The 18,909-nt window shown below is 37.3% G+C and overlaps 1 protein-coding gene across 2 annotated transcripts; it reads left to right on the top strand.

The window, feature by feature from the left end:
• Nucleotides 1-3,636: 3,636 nt before the first annotated feature.
• Nucleotides 3,637-18,817, top strand: LOC119785337 (GEM interacting protein). 2 transcript variants are annotated; one of them, XM_038287945.1, is made up of 21 exons: nucleotides 3,637-3,933; nucleotides 5,174-5,264; nucleotides 5,712-5,802; nucleotides 5,985-6,024; nucleotides 8,283-8,408; nucleotides 10,631-10,695; nucleotides 10,832-10,939; nucleotides 11,044-11,124; nucleotides 11,418-11,579; nucleotides 12,491-12,628; nucleotides 13,279-13,469; nucleotides 13,582-13,673; nucleotides 13,760-13,822; nucleotides 13,930-14,010; nucleotides 14,099-14,241; nucleotides 14,366-14,542; nucleotides 14,641-14,778; nucleotides 14,919-15,118; nucleotides 15,224-15,545; nucleotides 15,965-16,067; nucleotides 17,448-18,817. In XM_038287945.1, exons 1-21 carry the CDS (start codon nucleotides 3,891-3,893, stop codon nucleotides 18,083-18,085), a joined length of 3,093 nt encoding a protein of 1,030 aa, XP_038143873.1. In that variant the 5' UTR covers nucleotides 3,637-3,890; the 3' UTR covers nucleotides 18,086-18,817. The 2 variants fall into 2 exon arrangements, with proteins under 2 accessions (XP_038143873.1, XP_038143874.1); XM_038287946.1 differs by lacking the exons at nucleotides 3,637-3,933; nucleotides 5,174-5,264; nucleotides 5,712-5,802; nucleotides 5,985-6,024 and adding an exon at nucleotides 7,116-8,045.
• The last annotated feature ends 92 nt before the right edge of the window (nucleotides 18,818-18,909 follow it).

The following is an 18,909-nucleotide window of genomic DNA, read 5'->3' on the forward strand; positions in this document are numbered from 1 at the left end:
GAGCAGCCTTTAATGCTATCTTAGACACTATTGGCTTTGTTCAAAATGTGAATAGTCCCACGCATTCTCATCTTCATACTTTGGATCTTGTGCTGACATACGGCATAGAATGTGAAGAAATAACAGTATTTCCTCACAACCCTGTCCTCTCTGACCACTTTCTAATAACCTTCAGGATTACTTTAACAGAGTTCTCCTCCCCCAAAAGAAGGTTCAATTTTAGTAGATCTTTATCAGATAGTGCAGTTATAAATTTTAAAGAATCTGCTTCACTTTCTCTCTGCTCTGTGTCACTGAGCAGTGCTGCAGAGTGCAAAAGCTTAGCTTATTCCCCTTCACAGGTTGATGATTTTGTTGAGGGGGTTGCTAGTTCTCTGCGTATTGCCTTAGACAACGCAGCTCCTTTGAAAATGAAAACCGTTAAAAATAGAAAGCTTGCTCCTTGGTTTAATGCAGAGCTGCGTACTTTGAAGCAAAATGCTAGGAAACTGGAGAGAAAATATCGCTCCACAGGCCTGCGAGAGTCCTTCCTAGTCTGGAAAAATGGTTTACTGCTGTATAAGAGGACCCTTTGTAAAGCAAGAGCAGCATACTTCTCCTCATTAATAGAGGAGAATAAGAATAATCCTAGATTTCTTTTTAATACAGTTGCCAAACTCACCCAGAGCCATAGCTCTGTTGAACCGTCCATTCCACCTGCTCTTAGCAGCAATGATTTTATGGGATTCTTTATAAATAAGATTGATCTTATTAAAAATAAGATCATAAGCACTCCTCTATCCGCGATTGTACCTGAGGTAGTCATGGAATCTGAACCGGGTTTAGACTGCTTTGATCCAGTTGAACTCTCTGAATTAGCAAAATTATTGTCTTCATCTAAGCCTTCAACTTGTATGTTAGATCCAGTTCCAACCAGGTTATTTAAGGAGGTATTCCCTTTGATCTCCTCCTCCATTTTAGATGTGATTAATCTATCTCTGTTACAGGGATATGTACCTAAAGCTTTTAAGATTGCTGTAATTAAACCTCTGCTTAAGAAACCGTCTCTTGACCCAGATGACTTGGTCAATTATAGACCTATATCCAATCTTCCTTTCTTATCCAAAATTCTTGAGAAAGTAGTTGCCAAACAAGTTTGCGATCACTTCCACCATAATTAACTTTTTGAAGAGTTTCAGTCTGGCTTTAGAGCTCATCATAGCACTGAAACAGCTCTGGTGAAAGTCACTAATGATATTCTCATGGCCTCAGATAATGGACTTGTATCTGTGCTCGTCCTGTTGGATCTTAGTGCTGCATTTGATACAGTTGACCATAATATTCTTTTAGAAAGACTTGAATATTTTGTTGGAATTAAAGGAACAGCACTAGACTGGTTTAAATCTTATCTATCTGATCGAATTCAGTTTGTTCATGTTAATGATAGATCTTCAACACGCTCAAAGGTTACCTGTGGAGTACCACAGGGATCAGTGCTAGGACCAATTCTCTTTACTTTATACATGCTCCCAATTGGTAGAATTATTAGACAGCATGGGATTAATTTCCACTGTTATGCTGATGATACCCAGCTATATCTGTCTATAAATCCAGATGAAGCTAACCCATTACATAGATTACAGGCATGTCTTGAAGACATAAAAACCTGGATGACTCTTAATTTTCTGCTTCTGAATGCAGACAAAACAGAAGTTATAGTCTTTGGACCAGAGTCTCTGAAAAAGAAACTGATTAGCCAGTCACTTCATTTGGATGGGATTAAACTGGTTTCAGATAATAAAGTAAAAAATCTTGGTGTTATTTTTTATCTGGACCTGTCATTTAAATCCCAGATCAAAGAGGTTTCTAGAATTTCCTTCTTTCATCTGAGGAACATTGCAAAAATTAGAAATATCCTGTCCAGGGGTGATGCTGAGAAACTAGTCCATGCATTTGTTACTTCAAGGCTGGACTATTGTAATTCTTTACTATCAGGAAGTCCACAAACTGTAGTTAAAAGCCTTCAGCTGATCCAAAATGCTGCAGCCAGAGTTCTAATGAAAATTAAAAAGAGAGATCATATCTCTCCTATCCTGGCTTCTCTTCATTGGCTTCCTGTTAAATCAAGAATAGAATTTAAAATCCTCCTTCTCACATATAAAGCCTTAAATGGCCAAGCTCCATCTTATATCAGAGATCTGATTGTTCCTTATGTTCCTAACAGAGCACTTCGCTCTCAATCTGCAGGTTTACTAGTGGTTCCTAGAATTTCTAAAAGTAGAATGGGAGGCAGATCTTTTAGTTATCAGGCTCCTCTCCTGTGGAACCAACTACCAGTTTTAGTCCGTGAGGCAGACACCCTGTCTACTTTTAAGGCTAGGCTTAAAACTTTCATTTTTGATAAAGCTTATAGTTAGGGTGGCTCAGGTTATCCTGAGCTATCTCTATAGTTATGCTGCTATAGGCTTAGACTTTTGGAGGACATAGGGACCCCCATTTCATCATTCTGCTTCATTCTCTCTCTGTTCTCCTATTCTGCAGAATCTGTTAGTTCAATCTCTAACCTTCTGCTCTCTCTGCTTTTCCTCAGAGTAGCTTTGCCTCGTCTGTTCCTGTTTGGCTGTGACGTCATCCTGGAAAAAAACATCAGCTGTGCTGCTTCTATCAACACCCTTGTTAATAGATGTTGGAGATCGGCCTGTTTTCCAGTGTGGTCCTGTTTCTCTGACCGTGACTGAGTGGATGTGCTCTCTTCGTCCTCTGGCATGGGAGCTGCCTTGGAGCTCGTCTGCCTGGCTGTGTGTTTCCTGGACGGGGCCGCCTTTTACAGCTGCTTTTTGTATCTCTGCTTCTGTCTCCTTGAACCCCAGTCGGCCTCGGCAGATGGCCGCTCACACTGAGCCTGGTTCTGCTGGAGGTTTCTTCCTGTTAAAAGGGAGTTTTTCCTCTCCACTGTCGCTACAAGCATGCTTAGTGTGGGGGATTGTATTTGAGTCAATGAGTCAATGCAATCAACTGGTTTTCCTTAGATAGAAAACTTTGTATCAATTTGACTGTATGATCTGGTTGAACTGTAAAGTGCCTTGAGATGACATGTGTTGTGAATTTGGCGCTATATAAATAAACTGAATTGAATTGAAATTGAAAATTGAATTGTTTCAATAAAAATCATTCACCGATTTACTTTGTAGAAACATGTCAGTGGTTTACTGTTCTAAGAAAAGAAAATTAAAAGTTTGTTTGAAAAAAATTATCTTTGTGACTATTTTTCATAATAATATATATTTCTATACAATATTAAGAGTTTCTATCTATTCTGTGTCCATTTCAGTGCATGTAGGCTGTGATAAAATGTTTTATAAGACTTGTCACAGCTGCAGTATCTGTTTTCCGTGACCCTAATAGATCTTTTGCACTAGGTTCAATCTTCACATCCTGTTTTTTTTTTGTTTTTTTTTTTGTCATTAAGTATAGAGAACATAGATTAAGTGCTAGTTGAGATGTACCAGCTTAATATGTTATGTTCTTAAGTTACATCCCCTGGTTTAAGAAGTCTGCAAACTTTCAAACTAAGACAACTAAAACTTTGCACAGTGGCACCTTCTCACTATATGTGGTGAGATAATGTGGGTGGGTCCTATCGTGACACAGAGATATACTTCCTCTTCCCCTCATGGTGAAAACATTGGCCATCCTCCATTCTACTTCTTCTTGATCTTTTGATAGATTTAACGGCAGCAACGTCAGTGTTGTTTGCTGATGGTTTTCTACTAGTGTATCTCAGTTTCCTGGGAGGAGAGTACACGTTCGACCATTGCAACCCATCGTTTTTAACATATATTGTTGAGTAAAGGCAGGTGCAATGATGTGTATGTGTTAGTGTCTGGCTAGTATGCGGAAGGCAAGGAGAAATGGAAGAAGGAGTGTTAAATAAGGATTCTTCTCAAGTGACAGGTGAGAATGCTGCGGAAAGTTTGCTTTGGCAATCTCTTGTTCATATGTAATTTGCTGTCTAAATCTCTTACAAATCTTTATTTTTGACTACTTGCCTAAAATATCAAATTAAATCACTGGTGGACTAAAATTCAGCAAATTCATACTGAATTTATCTGAAATTTGCTGACATTGCAGTGGTGCTGCACAGACTTTGCATGTGGGTGCATGCACATGGTGCATGCAGAGTGGGCCTGTAAATGACTGTTAGGGAGGTGGTGGTGCTTTGAGGCTTTCTGCTCATCATACAAGGGTATTGAACTTCCTGAACTCTTCCTTCGTCACATTCTACTTCTGTCTTTTTTTTTTTTATTCTGAATTTTAATTGAACAGGATGTGGTTGCTACAGTACAGTACAATAAGATTAGGACTGATGGAAGAGTTTGCAGAAATTCTCCAAAATATGCCCCAAATGTAATCATGTTAAAATTGTATGAAGCTGTATAAAATCGTGAATATACCAACAAACAAGAACCATTTTTTTCTTCAGTTTATGGCAGTTTGAGTTTTGAACTTTGCTGAAATAGCTTTCTTACTCTCAGTTCTCATTCTGTCACTCAAATGCTACTGGTGTGAAAAACAAGAACTCTGTGCATTATGGGACGTGACACAAATTGCGAGCAGGATGTGGTTGACCAAGATGGAGGCACCTCTAAGGGAGGGAGATTTCTTTAACTTAGTTGCTGCTTGTTTTCTAATTTATCGGAGTAGAAGCTATTGTTATAACAGGAGAGGAGACACCAGCTGACCAGCATTAGTACAACAGTTTTAGCTTTACTTTTGCAAAATGCAAACTTTCAGTATGCAATGTATATTCCGCTTTCCGTCGATTAAAAGAAGTGTCATTCTCAGAGATATTCAGGAAATATTGTCATTTAGTCGAAAAGAGGATCTCAGTTTGATTCTTTTTTTAATTCACTGAATAATCCTAATATTCTTTATTTTTTTGTATGCATAAGTGATTGTCTTTGTATCTTAGTTAACTTTTTTTCAGACAATTGACCTACATTTGGAACTTTTGTGAAAATAAAAAAAACGTGATATTGGGATTATACACCTAAATGTGTTTGTTCATATGTGTTAAAATCTGATTTATTTCACCTTTTTATTCTTTGTGTTCTGTAAAAAACGTTTTGTTCAAGTAAGATGTGACATGAAGAAAGATCATCTTATATCCTAGGGTTTTCCTTTTTAATTTCAGAGGGGAGGAAGGTGCCTCATAAGTCTGAAACCAAACGATACAGTGAGATCTTCAGGGATTTTGATAACCTTGAACTGTCTTTAATATCCTCGTAAGTATTATAAATGTACAAAATGTTGAGCTAGTAATGTGTGCTTCTTCTTTTACATCTGTTATGAAAAAAAAAATTAGAAAAAGGTTTACATCTATCAGAACTGGTTTGAATGTTCTACATATATTCATATTCATTTTTAATTTTAGTGGTTTACTAATAGCGGTTTACTAATCCCACATTTAAATTCTTACTTTCGGATCAACTCTGAAAAAGGTTCCTCTAGTGTAATGACTGTTCCTAAATGTCAGAAATTCCTTTTATAGAAAAGGATAACAGGAACCGATATAGAAATGTGGTTGGATACGGGTATAAAAATGATAAAATTATATAAAACTTAACTTTAGCTTTAAAAACAATGTATTTCTTCACCATCTCTTCGGTTTTAATGTATTTCTATTTTATTGTGCATTTTATTTCTCCTAATACATTCACTCTTGTGTTCAGGGAAGCGGAGGATCTGCTAATAGAACCTCAGTTTATCTCAGAAATCAACTCCGGAGAATGTTCAGAGACCACAGAGCAAATTGATGAACATGTAAGGTTTCCTTATCGTAAAACTGAAATTATGTAATTCCTTGGCTTTAATCAAAATTGCTGATTACGCTAACTACAGAAAGCAAGTGAAAGTCTTTTACAATCACATCTCTACTTATACTTGTATATCATAAGCTTCTTGTTCCTCTGTGATGTAAGCATTTTTTTTTTTTTTTTTCAAAGATTGCTGCTGAGGCTGGTGAAGGCGATGGAAACCAAACAGGTAGGATTCCTTCCTCAGACCCAAGCACAGGGTAAACAAGTAAAGAGTTGTAGAGAACAATATATTGACCCTGTGCTGTGTCAGCGTCACGTCTAGCTCAAATAAACTTTGAGCAGGTGATGAGCAGGTATCCTGTACAACAACATCTATTAGAACATGGTTTCAGGGCTTAAGGTCCCAGGTATAATCACCTCTTCAGCTACCATAGACCATCATGTCACTGTTTCTTACGACCAGCTTGAGCTGCTGTCTGCAACACATAGTCTATTTTAGACTTTGTTATATCCTTACACTTAGCTGTAAGTTACAGTTAACCTGTTCTAACAAGATTAGGATAAAGGGAGAGGATTTAAGCAGGACACAGATGCTCCAAATTTAATGCATGAGTGGGGGCAATAGAATAAATTAAGAAGAGATGTCAGCTCTACAACATTCTAATGACAAAAATAAAAATTAAAACTTAAATAGATAGAAACTACACCCATTGGTAGATTGCCATAGGGTTTGTTGTCCTCCTGTAAGGTTATTTTCTCTCCACTGAGGAACACAGTCACTGACTGAGTGATCATCTTCCTCACTAGGACCGATCGCTTAGTTTAGACAACAAGCCTCAAAGATGATTTGTAAAAACAGTATCCACCTCAGCTCAATTTCAAGCTTCAATGCAAATACTTTGGATATTTACCTAATTGGTTTCCTAGTGTTCTATTTGCTATAGGCTTGCAACAATCTAAAAAAAAAAATCCATGTCTCATAACATTTGGAATAAGGCTGCAACATAATTAAAATTACTGTCTGGATGCACTGCACCAACGGCAGCAGCCCATAAAACTGCTGAGCGCATAAATAAGGATTTTATTGCTGCTATACCAGATTTTTTTTTTATCCATATTAAAGAGGCAATAAATACATTTTAATTTCTAAATTCAAATTATTTAAAATCTAAATCTGACTGAAGTTAGAAATTTGAACTGAAAAGAGAAAAAAGGGGGAGGGGGGGAATAATCAAACTTCTAATCTTGTGGCTCCAGCAGCTCCTCCCCCACCCTGTCTTATCCCTGAAGCTCAATCAACACTCCAGGAGGTAAAGTCAGTAAAGTCTTTCACTCGGCAAGCTGGACTAACCAGGATAATCCTAGATCCATGCATCAAGGGCTGAAGCCATTTGCTAGCATAGAATTACAAATGGAGTGATTTTTTTTTTCTTTCATGGGAGCTCTTTCTGTCCATCAACATTGACAAGAATCTCAAAATTGTCATTAAGAACACATCCTCAGGCTATGTATCCTTTCCCTATTTTGGATTATTTTGTAAAGCTTTATCAACAGGGAGAGGAAAAAAAGTTGGATTTTTTTTTATCTTTTGTTGGATTCAGTTTCTGCATCAAAACCTGGGGACAATAAAAATGACATGTCTGAGTGAGGAGCTTCTGAGATAAGTTACAGCCCTCTTTTAGACGCCTTTTGCTTGTTGCTGACGCGTGGAAAGATTACATGCTTTTAGTGAAGATAGTTGATTTTTTTTTTTATATTATACTAAATTTAAATGCAGTGAAAACGATGAAAATAGAATGTTCTGTGCAGAGCTTTTTAAAGAGCATGTGACTGTAAAACAGACATCATCCAGCCAGTGGTGAAATGAGTCAGAGAGGAAGAAGTCACAGAGGTTGGCAAATGAACAGCCAGCCAGCCTGACCACAGAAGAGTTGTGACATGGCGGTGTCTGACTGCGCCCACCCTGCCTCTGTCATGTTGTTCTGATCAGAAGTGAACAGGTGTGAGTGGGAGGGGCCATGCAAAGAGAGGAACAGTGGAGAGGAGGGAAGTTATTTTGCTAGAGCTGTTCGCTTGCGGTCATAGAAACCTTCTATCAATAGATATCCCTATTTTCTTTGGCAGCCACCTAAAATATACATGAACTGTACAGGCATGTTTACATTCTGCTGAGACCACCTGGAACCAACAACTTACTCTGAGGAACAGCTATGGCTTTCCAGATGCAATCAATTTTTCCTGTTCTGGGTTTGTGTTCCTTTTTAAAGCTTTGTTTGCTTTTTATTGGCTTTATATTGTGTGATATTAGGATCTTTGGGTTGAAACTCTAGAACTGATAGGGGCCTCTTTGAAGCTGGGCTGGTGGTAGATTAAGTCCTCCAAAAAAGAAAAGCTTTTGGGTGTAGCCCAGCGGACCCAGTGTCATCTCTGGATTCATCTCTAAGTGTACAGAGTCTACAGTGATGCTGATGTACTCCCTCACAGCCCAAGAAGCAGATTTGGCCCTCTTTCGCTGCGAGGATGGAGTGGAGACGGCACTGCAGTATGCCAAGATGTGGTGCCGCTATGCCAAGGACCTTCTTGCCTGGATGGAGAAGAGAATCAGCTTGGGTGAGTTCACCTAAAACTGAAACAAAGAGGTGGCAGAGTAACTTGCAAATGTCTGCAATATCCTACAGGGGGTGTATTTAAAAAAAAAAAAAAAAAAAGGTAAACAAATGCTGAAATTCAAGAGTTGTTTACAAAATGCAACCCACTGCAACCCATGAGGGAGGAAGTGGTTTTGGATAATAACTTTTTTGTCTTCAAGTTTTTAGTATTTTTGTATGTTTGCATTTTTTTGTGAGCATGTGTGTTTGACAAAATGTTCAAAACCTAGAAAAGTAGACATTGTTGTTTTTATAGTTGCATTGCACTATAAAATAAAGAACATAGACATGTATATCCTGTATTTTGATAGGGAAATACTTCCTATTTTGTAAAGATGCACCTACCAAGCTTTTCTGAAGTCTACTCAGTTAGAAACAGAGCGATAAAGGATTAGAGATTAGTGAGAAAGAGAAGGGTAATAAAGAAGATGGGTTTCATTCAGAGCACTTATACACTGATTGCCTTTTCATCAGCCTGAACAGATGCACTCTCCAGAAAGGGATATAAAGATTACAAAACTTGAGGAAGTGATCAAAAAGCAGAGTTGCACTAAAAAGCAGTGTCAGATCTTAAGCAGTCTCTTACAAAAAGTGTACTGTAATACTGGGTGGAGCTCAACAACAAAAAACTACGATTTGCACAATTTATAGCAATACTGGGAGCTCTATAGCCCATATTTCATTTGTTGAAATATCAGCAATGGGGATTTTCATTCAGTCATTTGTTGCTCTCTCTTAGGCACCAGATATTTACTAACAGTTACAAACATGCAAATTCGGCACTTGTTTGCATGTTGGACTAATAGATCAGCAGACAGTGCACTCTCCACAGTTCTGCATGCAGCATTTTTATTTTTTCTATTTCAGCTTTCAAACATATGATACCACTCGTTAACAATCACCCTGTTTGATAAGGGGCAGCTCAATGTGTGCATAGCTGCTGGACTTCTACAGAAACCGACCACAGATGGTGAGATCAGGTTGATCACATCTGAGCAATTTTGACTTTGGGCACTGGTGCACCGCAGAGTTCACACTCGACTCCTCATTCATACCACAAACACCTTTGTCATGTTTTCTTAATGCAATGCCATCCTGGGAATGATTCATGACAACAATGAGACTCGAGAGAGGCTAAAGCATCTGGTACAATGATGTTCCCATAGCAACTGCTAAAAAAAATTAAAAGAAACAATGTTTCACATCAAGCAATCAAAACAGACTATAGGAACGTTGGAGTTTATTTCTTCTGTAGGTGGTAGTTATTGCCCAAGCAACTTCTCTACCACTCTCAACACACCTGATGTAGTTTGAATGTCGCTCAGTGTAGAGCTTGCAACACACACTCGATGGCAGGAGGACATGGGACTTATGGTTGTTGCCTGATACAAATTTGCTTCAGTTTTTCCATTAGCAGATTCTCTTCTAGTCTTTCCTGCCTATTGAGCATTGTGTGTTGACCAGGTGAGATTAATTGAGATGTATGTCTCAAATTATTTTTTTTAACAGTGCACCCTCTCTAATTTCTCTCCTTTAACTTCACAACTAAGCCAGCTAAACATCAACACTCTTCCCACTCTGCTCATGCTCCAATAACACAACTTCACTCTGGCTAATGGCTTTTTTACAAAAAGTGAAATGTGTGCAGCAATACCCATAAGGTGTACAATTTAATAGTATTTCATTTTATCAAAATATTAGCTGTTTGTTGACACTTTATTGCATGCTTAGTTTTATAAATTTGATAGTTTTATTATTAAGATATTAAGATTATTATTCAGTACTACTTTACTGCAGTTGCTGTTTTATTTTCTTACATGATATTTATTAATTCCTAATATATTTACCCGTTTGTTCGTTAAAATTTTAAAACTTCTAATAACTGCTAAACAGACCCTACTGCATTTGTGTCACAGTAATCAGGAACTGGTTGATAAACCATTAACTAATCGCTACCATAAAACACTTCGATATCAGAGTTTGATGGAGCTCATCGCTATCTTTTGGATTACTATATTTATTTCTTCTTATTTCTATTTGCAGAAGTGTGGCCGTTCTCATAAAATTCAATCATTAGCTTAATTAGAAAAATGTCCCTAATAAAAATTAGCATTTAGCATGCAGCTGTGAACACAGACTATTAGAAATACAGTTTCCATATCATTCAATGTTTTTCACTGACAGAGCAAGAATTTGCAAAAAATGTGATGAAGGCAGCTGAAGGAGCAAAGCTCAACGTGGTACAGCAGGTATGGATTAACTACCTTTGTTAGTAGGTTTTGGAACTTCATATTTTATCTTAAATTCACAATTGCATCTTTTGATATCTTTGTTTTTATCTTATCAGCAATTGAAACCCATCTAAAATGTACCTTACCTGTGCAGGAAATGATGCCACTACAGTATATCTACACCATGGCTTTGGAGCAAGACATAAAGAATAGTGTGACTGCTAGGAAGACTTCCGAACTCCTGCAAACCCGTTGTTACCAGGTATAGAGGTCTACATTCATACCTCAACGAAAAGTATTTGCTTCAATAAACCATTTTTACATTTTAGAGAAAGTTTGATGTAGCACATTGTTTATGTTATATAGGCTTTAGCTGATAAGAGAACTGAGATCGATAAGTGGCGCCGAGAGTTTAAAGAGCAATGGTCAAGAGCACAAAGAAAGATGGTAAGTGAAACAGGTTTCATATTTACAAATGAGGTAGAATCCTGTTCTGTGCAAGACATGACTTGTCAGACTAGAAATACTGCTAATGCATGTCAGTTTAATGATAATCTTTGTTTTTTATTCTCTTCAATCTTTTTAATAGTGTATTTTTTTGACTGCATACCAGTGTGCAACTTTAGATGCTTTTAAAAAAATTAGTTGATCATTGTGGTTTTAATTTGTATTCTGCATTGCTTCAAGGGCTACTAAATAAAAGTAAATAATACATTTATCACTTTTTCATATGTGTTTAGAATGATGCAGTAGCAGCTCTTAAAAAGGCCAAGCATCAATACTTCCAGCGGTGTGATGAGCTGGAAAAAGCCAAAGCAATGTCAGCGAAAGCTGTGGATGACACAGTTGGAGTAAAAACACTTGATAAGAGGAGGAAGTCCAAGGATGAAGCCAAGTCAAAGGTTTGTTAGTTTTATTTCATTAACTGCTTTAATGCCTTCCTGAACCAAAAAAAAAAATAAATGTAGTGTTTATTTTTTAAGCTTTTAATCAATATACTATGATTCCCTGTTAGATAATTTTCCCATCAATTTTTGAACACGAATTGAAAGTTGCAAAGGCAAAAACACACAAAAGATCAGCTCACCAAAGAAAAACAAGTCAATAATACAACAAAAGCGAAACGCTGCAATCACAGAAAAATGGATTGCAGCATAGTGCAGATGCACTGCAAATACAAAACCTGTTGCAATCCAGAGGTGTCAAAAAACCAAAAATAGACACTTTGTTTGTGTGTATTTAAAGTGGATTTTTGATGGACAACTTGATGGGGACATTTAAACCAAAGAAAAAACCTTGTCATCAAAACCTTACCAGATTAACGTATGCGACGTTTAGGTCCGTCTGTCTGTGTGAAATAGGCAAATGTACTCGCCTTAATGTTTTGGGTTTATAATAGAGAGATTAAGCAGTTCATTATATTTTTGACCAGCATTATCCATGTGCGTTATCCATGTGCGTGTCCAGACTTAGCACAGCAGGGCTTTTCGTTTCTACCCAAGATAGCATTTTTTATTCTGACCATATGAAAGGTGGGGAGCAGAAGCTAGAACTTGCCCGGTTTGCATGGAGCCTATGTATTATGCGTGCTAGTCTAACTTTTGTCTTGGCAGTAATTTTTATATTTGCTGAACATTTATGTATTTGCAGCATGTTTTCACTTCTTGGCCACAGTTCAATAATCCTTTTATTTTTTAATAAAGACAGTGGTAATTAAAATTAAGTTTGTATGTTTTTTTTATCCCATAAAAAGTAGCATAAGCAGGCTTTTGACTGTCTACTAACGCTCGGATCTGCTGTCTGTTTCCCTTAGGTGTTTGAGGCTGAGCTTATCTACAGACAGTGTGTGGGTGATGCCAAGTTCACTCAAGAGGAATTAGTGAAGACCAAAGAAAGAATAATTTCTCACATTCGCAAGCTCATCTGTCAGGGAGACACTTTGCTCAAAGAGGTTGGTATTATGTTAAAAGAACAACTGTTTGTTTTGGGGTTTTTTTCATTCAGCGTGTGTCTACACAAGCTGTCTTAAAATTAAAGGTATAGTGTTCCTTTTGTGGGTGGATCATCAGAATAAGTGATCCTTCTATTATTCAATCATTCTGGTGATATGTTTACGTGAGGCCGTCCTACGTGCTCGTCCCCATTTACACTTACTGGTGGTGAGTCTGACATAGTGGAAAAATTGCAAATCTTTTTTCGAAGATATGTTTTTATGAGTGATGCAAACAGAAACTTTTAAACAGAGCATGCACAAGGAGAAATGGGCTTGTGCATGCTCTCACACGCATTTAATAGGCGTTCCCTCTCTGGAGCAGGTACAGGGTTGTGCATGTGCTTTTTTTTAATTGGAGAGGGTGGGTATTTTCAAAATTTCTTGAAAAATCCTCAATTTCAGGTACCAGTTAGAATCTTTTGTCTCAATATACTGTATGTCTGTATGATCTACACTTCAGCACTAGGATATTTTATTCATCAAAAACTTGAAATAATGAAAACTAAAGTAATTGCCCAATTACATAAAAAATTGGGTAATAATAGAGACATAAAAACTTTTGTAACAGAAAAATCTCCCCTGAAACTGACAGTGACTCTTTGCCACAGGTTACAGTCAACATGTTCTTCTTTCAACGGCAGCAGACAGAGCCCATGCCTCTTGGTTATCAAAACCTTGAGTTGACTTGCAGAAACGTGGAGCCTGGAGAGCCCTATCTGCTTTATGTCCTCAGCAGGCGTCGCCCTGAGCAAACTCTCCAAACCTTCATCTTTCAGGATTACACACCTCAGGGCAAAAGGTAAAGATCAAATCTCAAGTCAATCTGAGCTTTAGGTTTGGACAATGTTTTATATCTGCTAGATTTACATATCTATTTGTCCTACTTTTAAAAAAAATACCTTTTTTTAAAGCAACAAAAGAAAAACAAGCAACATTCTCAGCCCGCTGCAGGACTCTTTACCTAACATGGAGGATAGCCCTTTAAAACGATCCATTGATGGCAGTAAGTGCTGCAAAATATTACGTCATAAAGTTTTAAAATAAAAACAACAATTTTTATAGTTTAACTTTTATTTTGATGCACTTTAGGGAAAACAGGGCACAGTGACAGTGAGAGTATTGGAGGCAGTTTGGAATCCCTTTCGAGTCCTGGTAAGAACAAACCCTCATTTGTTCCTTTTGCTAAATATTTGCATAAAACTGAAAACTTTTTAGAGAGCATAATGTTTCCTGTTTCTTTTTTTTTTGGTTTGTTTAAGCTAACAGAAGACTGCCCAAAACAGGATCTACTTTGACAGTGTCATCAGATGATCTGGATGAGCGGGACATTTCAGAATTAGGTTGGTTTCCTTGCTGCGCATATTTGTGTCATTCGTAACAGTAGTGACATTAAACGTCATTAAACTGTCTTATTTCCATTGTCCACAGAGTATGCTGATGGCCCGTCTGTAAAAACACGAATGTTTTCTCGAGCTGCACTGACGCATCGGCTCAAAAAAATGAAAGGCAAAATGATGAAATGCAAGCAGTGTGATAACTACGTTGTTGTCAGTGGGGTTGAATGTGAGGAGGTATGAAGCCATGTCTGAAAGATAAACTGGAACCATGTATACTATTATGAACAAAAACATAAAGAGCATTAAGACACTTAAGAATGGATATAATATAGTTTTTTTTCTTTTTTTGTATGTAAAGTGTGGGCTAGCTTTTCACAGAAAATGCATGGAGGTTTGCCAGCTGGAATGTGAGCAAAGGAAGGGCACTGTATTTGGAGTGGACCTCTCAGTGATTTTACAAGACAGGCCAGATGAGGTGCCGTTTGTTGTCCGATGCTGCACATCTGAGATTGAGAGTCGTGCTCTCTCTGTTCAGGTATTAACCTACCATCTTCACAAAGATAAACCCAGAAGATGCAGCTTCTGAAGTTGTGACGTTTTGTTTAATAATTGATCCATATTGTTGATTCTAAGGGTGTGTATCGTGTCAGTGGGTCCAAACCTCGCATTCAGAAGCTCTGTCAGACCTTTGAAACTCAAAAGGACCAGGTGGACCTCTCTGATCTCTCGCCACATGACATAACATCTATCCTTAAACACTTCTTCAAGGAGGTACTTCTATGTGTTCAATGCAATTTTTTTTCTTATTATAATTAGTTTTAAAACATTTGAATTGTCTAATAGAGCATTCATTGTCAGCAGCAGTTTGTTCTCCTTTTAGAAAGTAATGATTTCACTACTGTGCCTTCTAGCTTCCAGAGCCTTTACTAACCTTTGACCTCTACAATGAATTCATTGGGGTGGGAAAGGCCATTCAGCATCTGAGTGAAAGAGAAACTTCACCAGATTCCAATGATATATTGGAGAATATTCACAAAATACAAAAGCTTCTGAAAAAGCTTCCTTCACATTGTTACAAGACTCTGCAGCATCTTATTTCCCATCTGCAAAAGTAAACATACAGCATACACTAAATATCTTTATTACCACTTAATCCTAACTCTAGTCCATTTTTTCATGTAAGTACTTATACGTATCAATGTCTTTGACTCCGCAGAGTATCAGAGAACTATGATAACAAGATGTCCCCCAGCAATCTGGGTATTGTGTTTGGACCGACATTATTGCGCCCTCTAGTGTCTACGGACATGTCAATGCTTGCTCTTTTGGAGACAAGCTACCAGTCTTTGCTGGTAGAGTTCCTCATCACACATCATGATAGGATTTTTGGAGTTGAGCAGAGCATAAACACGCCCCCTCCCCCAGCACCCACAGCACCTCTCCCAGAAACACCTCCCAGAGCTTCCTGTCCCCTGGATGGAGATGATGCAGACTTGGAAGAAGAGACTTCCTCCAGAGAGCGTCCACAGTCTTTAGAAGTAGGTACCGTGGTTTTAAAAGGAAAAGTCACATTTGCCTGGCATCTGCAGGTTTTGATCAGCTGCAGCACATTAACCTTTGGCTTATTTGCTTAAGATTTGACAGGAAAGCAGCACATCTGCTGAATTTCTGCTTTCTACTCTGCCCTGCATGAAGTCCTTTCAGATTTTATTTTCTTTATATTGCTAACTTAACTTTTAAATGTAAAACCTATGTTCATTTTTTCAAATAGCTCGTTGAAATAATTCAAAGTCAAATAGAATTGCAAGAATAATAAAATTTAGAGTAATAGCTCAAAATTACTATACATAATGTAGTGATTGGCTCCTTTAGAGACAATTATACTGTAGTACATCCGGATTAGAAGTGATCAGGAAAACTTCCCAGAAACCCAATTCAACTTGTATCATTCCAACAGAGCCAAGTTATCAAGAGAGACTCAAGCGAAGCTTATATATCTGACAAGTCTTCATCCAATGAGGCAGTGGACCAGCTGGGCCCTGAAGCCAATGAGAGCGCAGGTAGGCAGATATGTGGGGAAGGAAAATGCTCCTCATGGATACACCCAGTCAAGATCATATATAGTAAATTAATTTTGGCATTTCCAGTTGCCAGTGTAGCTGAATAGATTAAATGCTTTGATTAATAAATTTATAATTTAATAAAGGCATAATTTAATTAATACATCCACAGATGTTAAAGCTGAGCTACAGACTATTTTTCTTCCCTCTTGAAGCTGGGGGCATATACTCCCACAAGTTCTGTAGTCACAACTTTTTTTTAGTTCATTTCCTCTAGTTTTTTAGCTAATTTCCTCTTGTTATTTTAAGAGCCCAGACTTCCCCTTGGTGGTAAGTGGTTTTGCTAACCAGATAAGCATAGGCATTTCTTAAGATTTATTTCATTTTACCATTTTAATAGATAGTGGATTTAACCAAATGATGATCTATGAAGCATTTTAATTTTTTATTTTAATAGTAAAAACAATAAAAAACGAAATAAACAAACTTGTCTGTTTCGCTGCACTGCTATCTCAAGCTATTCTTTGCTTGCTTTTCTTTTTCTTTGTTTCTTTGTGCGTTTTTATTCACAAGCAGTTCTAATAAACATTTTTAATCACAACTGATCATGTGCGTACGGCTGAATATACAGTGGATCTCAAATCAGCAGAATGCATGTGTTTAAATATTTCATTTCAGTTTCAAATTGATAAATAAATGAATTAAAAATCATTATTTCTACTGTATAGTTTAGAAAAGTATACTCAGGTAAGGTTTGCTAAATTTCCACTTACAATGGATAACTAATGGTGCCTTCATGTGGTCTTGTAATTATGGTAAATACCAAAATGCACATGTACACCCACTCATGTCGTTATTTCCACTTGAAAGCTGGGAAGATTCTGTGATACCAGAGTCGCTGTGATGAGATAAACTTTGACCTTTCAACAGTTCGGAAATCAGATAAATTATTCTGTATGGTGAATACCGCATCGTTAAGCATTCATTCTCTGTTGTGTTTTTATCCTACACGATGCTGTGATATATTTGTTTTGTTAAATATATCATAATTTAAACTTGGGTCGTTGTTTTAAATGATGGTTATTGTTTGATTTTATCAGTTAATCACTAGAAGTAAGTCGATGCATTTAATGCATCCTCTTCTTCCTAAAGCAGATTATTAGTGTATTACTCTATAACTGTCTTGCCCAAGTAGCAGGTCAGGATACTCTTTGTATCCAACATGTTTCCTTTCTCTACCACAACAAAAGCACTTAAACACAATGCACTGGTAATTTCCACTTTACATCTTTATCCGAGCACATGAAGGCAGCATAATTTGTAACTTGTCTCCACATCAGCATACTTTGTAAATCACAGTTATGTTCTTTTTCACCCTAGTCCTGGCTATGAGAACAACATCAAGTGATCCTCAAGGTGAAGCTGCAGGAAAAACATCCTTGGATTCAGGCACACAACCACATCATCGTTTTACAAGACAGCCTGTGAAGTATCATCGGTATCACAATGTAGGAGCTCGATTCTCTAACTCCGACTGTGTAACAAGACAGCCAGCTAATCCAAAGAGGGGCAGTCATCGAAGTGCGTGCAACAGCCGAAGCTCATCTCCAGAGCCCGGATCACAGAGATTTTTACAAAGCCTAGAAGGCCAATTTGAGATAATTCAGCAACCCTACCAGGTTACCACTACAGCAGAGGGTGATGTGAAGGTTCCACTGAGCCCTCGAGAGGTTGCGCAGTACATGCTGGGAATGGACTCCACTGTTTTATCATCGGCAACTTTAGTTTCATCCACTTCAACTGAGAGGTCACCTCAAGAGGTGACAAGATGGAGTCAAGCTAATCACAATGTAAATTTGAACAACAACAGACACTGTGTTGGAATGAACTGCACTCACTATGCATGCCCGAAAACCCCCTCTGCTGAACGCAACCTGACCTCCCCAGCCCAGAAGATCCTGTCTAGTTTGAAGTTGAGACGCAGTCACTCAGAAAAGGAGGAGCAGCTCTTTGTTTGAGGAAAGTTTACAATTTTAAACACCATCATTTTTTTGCATACACTGAAAGACTGCACTTATTTTACACTGTGTGTAAAAACAGTGACTAAAACAATGAAAAGTAACTACATTCATGTAGTTTTTATAAAGAAAAAAAAAACATCCCATACTGTGCTTTCTTAACTTTGAATACTTTTTCTTTAATTGCGAAAATCTAAAACTATTAGAAAAGTTTTTCTGTTTCAAACTCCTCTTCAAAGCACAGGAAATAAATAAGGTTTCATACTTATTTGGATGTCATACCCTTATTAATACCTCTAAATCATGTTTTTTTTTTTTTTTTACTTTAACTGTCAAGCTTTTGTTAGTGTAATTAAACAATCACATAGTACAAGTTAGTGTTTTTTTCTTCCGTTTTAATAACTCAGTATTTGAATGTAACTGCAGATGCTTGCAATTTCAAAAATGCATACCAGCACAAAAGCATCACGTTTCCTCATGAAAGACTGTAAATGTTTTTTATTGATTTATTTCTTTGTTTTATATTCAAAAATTTAACCTCCAAATTGCTTTTGTCTACGAACATAAATATAGCCCTTATTTGTGTTATTTCCATTATTGATAATATCGCTGTTTTGGTTTACTATCGATGCACCTTTCTGTTTTAGACGCAAGGGGGCAGCAGTTTGGTGTGTGGTAAAATCATGTCAGAAATCAACAATACAAGGGCAATAAATCCTTTTGTTATTTGCATTCTTTGTTTGTTTTTTTTTTGTTTGTTTTTTTTTTTTCAATCATTATACCTTTCACACACTGAAAACATACATATTTATTCTGTTACATAT

This window comes from Cyprinodon tularosa, unplaced genomic scaffold (assembly GCF_016077235.1).
Source record: "Cyprinodon tularosa strain WSP-4 unplaced genomic scaffold, ASM1607723v1 ctg246, whole genome shotgun sequence".
Taxonomy (NCBI): Eukaryota; Metazoa; Chordata; class Actinopteri; order Cyprinodontiformes; family Cyprinodontidae; genus Cyprinodon; species Cyprinodon tularosa.